General features: G+C 39.7%; 1 protein-coding gene across 3 annotated transcripts; it reads right to left on the minus strand.

Annotated features, from left to right (window-relative positions):
• Positions 1-779: 779 nt before the first annotated feature.
• Positions 780-4,728, minus strand: Mup1 (major urinary protein 1). 3 transcript variants are annotated; one of them, NM_031188.2, is made up of 7 exons: positions 4,522-4,728; positions 4,050-4,183; positions 3,207-3,280; positions 2,479-2,589; positions 2,034-2,135; positions 1,824-1,869; positions 780-1,032 (listed from the first exon to the last, which is right to left on the minus strand). In NM_031188.2, the coding sequence occupies exons 1-6, from the start codon at positions 4,615-4,617 to the stop codon at positions 1,844-1,846; spliced, it is 543 nt and encodes a 180-aa protein (NP_112465.2). In that variant the 5' UTR covers positions 4,618-4,728; the 3' UTR covers positions 780-1,032; positions 1,824-1,843. The 3 variants fall into 3 exon arrangements, with proteins under 3 accessions (NP_112465.2, NP_001156483.1, NP_001156482.1); NM_001163011.1 differs by having other exon boundaries at positions 1,824-1,910; NM_001163010.1 differs by lacking the exon at positions 780-1,032 and having other exon boundaries at positions 1,701-1,869.
• Between the last annotated feature and the right edge of the window lie 1,662 nt (positions 4,729-6,390).

Genomic DNA, 6,390 nt, shown 5'->3' on the forward strand with positions numbered 1-6,390 from the left:
ATTTTAGGTCAGGAATGTTTTCTTTTCTAATTTTGTTGAAAATATTTACTGGCCCTTTAAGTTGGGAATTTTTGCTCTTTTCTATACCTGTTATCCTTAGGTTTGTTCTTCTCATTGTGTTCTGGATTGCTTGGATGTTTTGAGTTAGAAAGTTTTTGCATTTTGCACTTTCTTTGACTGTTGTGTCAATGTTTTCTATGGTATCTTCTGTACATAAAAGTCTCTCTTCTATTTCTTGTATTCTTTTGGTGATGCTTGAATCTATGACTTCTGATCTCTTTCCTAGGATTTATATCTCTGAAGTTTTCTCCCATTGTGATTTCTTTATTGTTTCTACTTCCATTTTTAGATCCTGGATAGTTTTGTTCAATTCCTTCACCTGTTTGGTTGTGTTTTCTTGTAATTTTTTAATGGATTTTTGTGTTTTCTCTTTAAAACCTTCTCCCTTTTAAATCTGTTCTCCTGTATTTTTTCAAGGGGGTTATTAATATCTTTCTTAAAATCTTCTATCAGCATCATGAGATGTGATTTTAAGGATCTATGGATGTAGGAGTCATACAGCAAGTGTCATGCTCCCGAGGTCCTCATAAATCACTAAATCAGGAGAGCTAAAGAGCAGGCAGTACACATCAGGGCTTGGGATTTCTGCAGGGGAGCCAAAATCCAGAAACTCAGGTTACATTTGGGGTCATAAGGAAGGATCTTGGTTACAGGACCCAGGAGGTCCCCTCATTCACTCACTATCAGCCCCACATTTTTTCTGGACATAGAGACATATATTTAAGTGCAAGGGTAATCATTTATTGAACAGGAAGAGGAAGAAATTCATGAAAAATTGTCATGGGTATATCAAAGAAAAATTTAAAGAAGTCTTTGATTCTTGATGAGGTATCCTAGGTAACATGTGGATAGACTGGAATTGGACTTCTCAGTGAGACAGGATGGAATGCAGATCACAGAATTTATACTGGGGATGCTGTATGGATAGGAAGGGATGATGGTGGAGTCCTGGTGAGAAGTCTCCACTCAACACTGTAAGCCAGGAAGAAAGAATATAGAAACTCATTAAACACTTCTTGGATTGACTTCGGGACAGTGAGACATTCCATTATATAGAACAAAGGGGATGAAGAAATGGATCTTCCCTTGCAATCTAAGTGGAATTATTGGCCAGAACACAGGGATGAAAGTCAGAATAAATGACCGTAATGGAAGATATGAGGCTTGTTTCCACAACCTTTGTCATAAGAAGCTCTGAAGAATGTTAGGTAAATTGTAGAATAATGATAAAAGCCTTGGCTACTTTTAAAGACTTCACACATTATATGAGTGACATCTTGTACTATGTGAGAAAGGAGGGCCATAGCAATTTGCTCTCCAACCTGGTTGAGAAGTAGTGATCAGGGACCTCCACTGCCAGGTAAGAAGCCAAGGTTGTACAGAGTTCAGATTAAGATGTTATATTCTCGAGTGGGATGGGGGGGGGGGGTCCACAGACACTAAAGAACAGTTATACCACAACCTGCCATTCTGTCTGTTAATGATATTGAACCCATCGCTGAGCCATTTTTATACAACCATACATCAACTATGTAAAACTCAAATCCTTATTTTCTTGGCTAAGTCTTGGGTCACTTTACTTCCAAGCTCAAAGTAGGACTAGATCACAAATCCAGACAATTCAAAGCCAATTATCAAGCTTTCCTAGAAGATTCTTCATCGAACTATTTTTTAATGTAATTTGGGTGCACAACATTAATACTTTGGGAAGGGCCTCTCCATGAACACCAACCCACTCCTTGCTCTCTTTGGATATTGCCCACCTGGAGGCTCAGGCCATTCTTCATTCTCGGGCCTGGAGGCAGCGATCTGTAGTGTGAGAACAAGAACATGTTCAGGTACCAGGTCCACTTTATTTCCCCAAGAATAAGGATAGGACTCTCCAGCATTCAAAAATGACTGGTAGCCAACTAGGTTTGTTTCCTCTATGATAAAATATTCAGGATGAGAAAAATAACTGAATCCTGACTTACTGGCATTGGATAGGTCAATGATATTTTCTCTAAGGATTCCATGCTTCTCACATAGTTGTGCAAACCTTTCCTTGATGTCTGAACTCAAATCTGGTTCTCGGCCTGTGAGAAGAGCAATAGTGAGTATAGCAGCTATATTGTGTGCATTGACCACAGCCTGAGTGAGGGGACAGGGACTTCCCCATAAGGATGGGAATATTTTTTGCCAACACAATTGACAGGCATTGGTATGATCTATCCTGGATTTGGCATTCATAGAACATCTTTCAGTCACACTTAGAGATTTCAGAATGCTTCCATTACTATGCTCAAGGGTTGATGGGGAGAGCATCAATCTTCAGGAGGTTACAAAGAGGTAGGCCCAAGCTGGGAAGACCATATTAAAGCTAGAGGTTCTTCGTTCTTTTCCCATCCGAGGATCAGTTTCTGTGTGAAAATACTTTACCATAGAGCCCCATCAGCTGGAAGGTTTCCCCATCCTTTTCGTTAATGAGATGAGCCATAAGAAAGTTATCATAGTCTGTCTTAGGTATAGTAAATGTATTGAATCCATCATCTGTGGAAGAAATGGAACACAGCTCAGAAATTTTTTGTTCTGCAGGAAATTTTGGATACCCTTTTCTTGTTTTACCCCAACATAAAATCAGTAAAATACATATCGTGGAAGAGATGGGTGAAGTGTCTGAGCCTTTCTGTCTTTAGTTTTCTGAACTTCAAGAAGTAACTGCTAAGAAAAGGGACTCTGAGAGGTCCACACCACTAGTGAACAGTCAGCCACAGCAGCACCACTCTCTCATCATTTTCTAGGCTTACCTCCCTCCCTCAGCAGCTTCAAGCAATATGTTTCTATCTTTTATAAGTTTGCTGTATCAAACATCCACTGCTACACCCTAAGCGATTAACACCAGTACTAGCCTCCAGGCAGTATCAGATAGATTCCATCTCCCCCTACTTATCCTACTTTCCTGCCACAGGGTGTTAGCTATAAGATGGCACCAGTTTTACTAGTAGGTGCAAGTTCCTGAGTTCAAACTGCAGCAAAACACACACAACAATAACAACAACAACAACAACAACAACAAAAACAACACACACACACACAAACACACACACTAAAGGTATTAAGTTTTACTAATCATCTTGTGGATAGATATATAGATTTTATGTACTCACACGTCACAGAATATTCACCAGCCTTTTCTGTTTTGTCAGCAACCATAGATAATTCCGAGCACTCTTCATCTCTTCTGTAAAACAGAGTGAGCTGGTTCGTAAGGGATTTTGATCTGGATGGATTCTGGACCCTGTACTCTGTACCTATCTCCAGTTTCTGATTCCATTTAACTTTTGACTGTTTTTGTAAAATTAGCAAAAGGCTTTTATTTACATTAATTCCTTTATATTTCATGCTTTAGCAATCACAAATTTGCCTAGTATTTTAAAAAAAAAGAAAACAACAATCACTTCTCATCCTTATTACAACTGCAACTACCTCCAAGTTTCACCAGTGCCGGGCTTCAGCCAGCGGTGTAGATTATCAGCCAGATTTCCACCATCTGCCTCAAATTAGCACTCTGTAATGTTGCCTGATGTGGTTCCCAGTACCACAGAGGAGAATTATTATTATCGCCTTTACTGCAGGAAAACGGAAGTACAAAGGGGTGGATTTATTTGGCTAACAACTGGAAAGAAAAATTTGATTCATGATCACATAATCTTAACTTGTGATATACTGGCTCAATAATGTGGTTTCAGAAGTGTCTCTGACCTTTCCTTAAGGAACTCCTAGTGAATTAATTCCTGTCACCAACCCTTGTCTCTGACTTTTGAAAAATCCCTGGTTATGAGATCTTGGTTCAGTGTCAGATGGAGCGTTCTGGTTTAGGATACAGACTTAGTATGTGTGTACAAATGTACATACTGAGAGGCATCTCTTCCCCCAGTCCCGAGTGTTTGTAGGCGTGAGACCATACCAGGTTTCATTTCCTCTTTCTCAGCTAAGAGCATCTCACTTACACAGTATGGAATTTAAGAACTAAGGAATTCTCCAAGACATGGATTTGCTCCAGAAAAAGTCTAAAGTTGCCATTATCTTCTATCTTTTCTCTTTTGTCAGAGGCCAGGATAATAGTATGCCATTCCCCATTAATCTGTAATAGATAAGCAAATGGTTAAGGGAGAAGAAGCAGGGATACCACATGCACATGTGTCCACTTGAACTCCAGCCTATGGGTTAGGGCCTGAGCATACACAGGGGTAGAACTCATGCCAGTTGTCACAAAACTTAGCATACTGTCCCTTCCTCTCAGTGAGACTAGAGGTCCCCCAACATTGTCAGTAATGAATAGCTGGTCTTACTTCAAGGTCTGGATCCATTCATTTGTCTAAGAGATTGGGGCACTATACCCATCCCCTCAAAGGACCTACTTGGCTTCAAGAGTTCCCCAAAGCACATTCTGAGTCAGAAGCTACTATTCAGTGATCATACCTTTTCTACATTAAAGTTCCTTCCCGTAGAACTAGCTTCTTCTGCATGGACACAGACTAGGGTCAGTCCCACACACAGCAGCAGCAGCATCTTCATTTTGGTAGGGAATAGGATTGTCTGTCTGTCAGGACCACGTCTTTCTTGTGATCGTGGCTACACTCCACTCCCCAGCCCCTTTGCTTGTTCTTATATACTCTCTGGGTTCAGTGGGGTTTTTTTTTTTTTTTTTTTGTTGTTGTTGTTGTTTTTTTTTTTTTTTTTTTTTTTTTTTTTATCCTCTTCCCGTATGGGTCTCCTCTACCTCTGTCAGGCTTTGTGGAATGTTTTCTCATTTATTGATTAGAGGCGAAAAATTGTTCCTTGCCCTTTGCAAACTTGGCAATTTCATAACCTATGGATTGATTTAGTAATCTTATGTTTCTCAAAACATATTCCCAATAAAACAGTGGGTGTTCAAGAGAACTGCCAACTGGAACCAGATGCAACTTTCCATCTGGTTTGGAATCAGAAAGCCAGTTTTGGAGGGAGTACAGACTGAACTGGAAGGACAAGTATGCATAGAATCTTTGCTTTAAGATGAGTATGGAAGAACTTGAGTTACCCAATTTTTGCAAAAGATTCATTTATATTTCATGTGTATGAGCACTGGTTTTTCATGTGTACCTGAGTACCATGTCCAGGCCTGGTGCAGCGGAGGTCAGAAGAAGGAGTCAGATTCTTTGAAACTTGTATTTACTGAGAACCCAGGTTCAATTACCAGCACTCCCATGGCATCCCAAAACACACTCTAACATCAGGAACAGGAAATCACATACTTTCGACCCTTGTGGCCTCCTCTACAAATGTGGTGCATACAAACTCATTCAGTCACATGCAAATAAAATAGTAAATCTTAATTTAAAAAATTATCAAGAAAAGTCTTCCAAGGCTATGGGGATAGCTGCCTGAAAGGCTTCAACCTTTGTACAGACAGCACTGACCTCAGAATCCAAAGTGGTGTCAGTAGCCAGGTTTCATCAACTGTTTACTTTTGAGAACATTGGACTTCAACTGACAAGACATAATCTCATCATTAATGAAAAATACAAGTATTGTTCAAAGTCATATTTGCTGATGGATGTCCAAGTAGAAATCATACTAAAAATCATGTTTCCAAAGACATGCATTTACAAAGGGAACACATTTTGTATCAGTCGACATTTCATTTACCCTGGAACTAGAAACATAAACTAGTGTTTGACGTGAGGAAATAAAGACTTCAAGAAGAAGGCAAGTATGTGATATGCTTTGTTTCAACTTTGCTTCAGCTTTATATGGTATGTACTATTTTATTCTTCGTACCATAGTATTAGTTAAGACTCACAAAGATGATGTAACTGTATAATGTCATTTAGCCAATCAACGTGAGAACTTAGATTTATTCCAAGACTCTCTAACTCAGGAGCCTTTGTTCTTATTGACTCTACTACACAGGTCACGATATTTTTACCATGAATGGGGAATGGTTAAACAGGCAAACAAGGAATAAACAGTGTTGGAGAGTTCCAAACAAGTCAGACTGGCAGGTAGTAGCAAAGAAAGTACACATGTGTTTCTTTAAAATATGGAGGAGTTGGTGTGGACCGAGAATGAATGAGGTATGACAACTGACTCTCTCTAGGTCTACAAGTATTTGGAGGATGCTCTTCTAGGGGATTATCACATTTTTCCTTCCTCCCTTACTCCTCCTCCTCCTCCTCCTCCTCCTCCCCATCCTCATCTACTTCCTCCTTCTCCTCTTCCCACATTCTTCTTTTTGGTTGATTATGGTGTCTGCACACATGTGCACATGCTTGTGCCTTTGCTGGTATATGCAGAAGTCAGCACAGG

This window comes from Mus musculus, chromosome 4 (assembly GCF_000001635.26).
Source record: "Mus musculus strain C57BL/6J chromosome 4, GRCm38.p6 C57BL/6J".
In the NCBI taxonomy this organism is placed as follows: Eukaryota; Metazoa; Chordata; class Mammalia; order Rodentia; family Muridae; genus Mus; species Mus musculus.

Bases quoted from the DNA above. Each gene is read 5' to 3' on its own strand.
- Mup1 (NM_001163011.1), bottom strand. From the start codon at position 4,617: ATGAAGATGCTGCTGCTGCTGTGTGTGGGACTGACCCTAGTCTGTGTC. The intron at 2,590-3,206 runs GTGAGTACATAA...TTTCTTCCACAG, and splicing joins TGGTGAATATTCTGTGACGT to ATGATGGATTCAATACATTT. The intron at 2,136-2,478 runs GTAAAGTATTTT...CTCTTCTCACAG, and splicing joins CCAGCTGATGGGGCTCTATG to GCCGAGAACCAGATTTGAGT.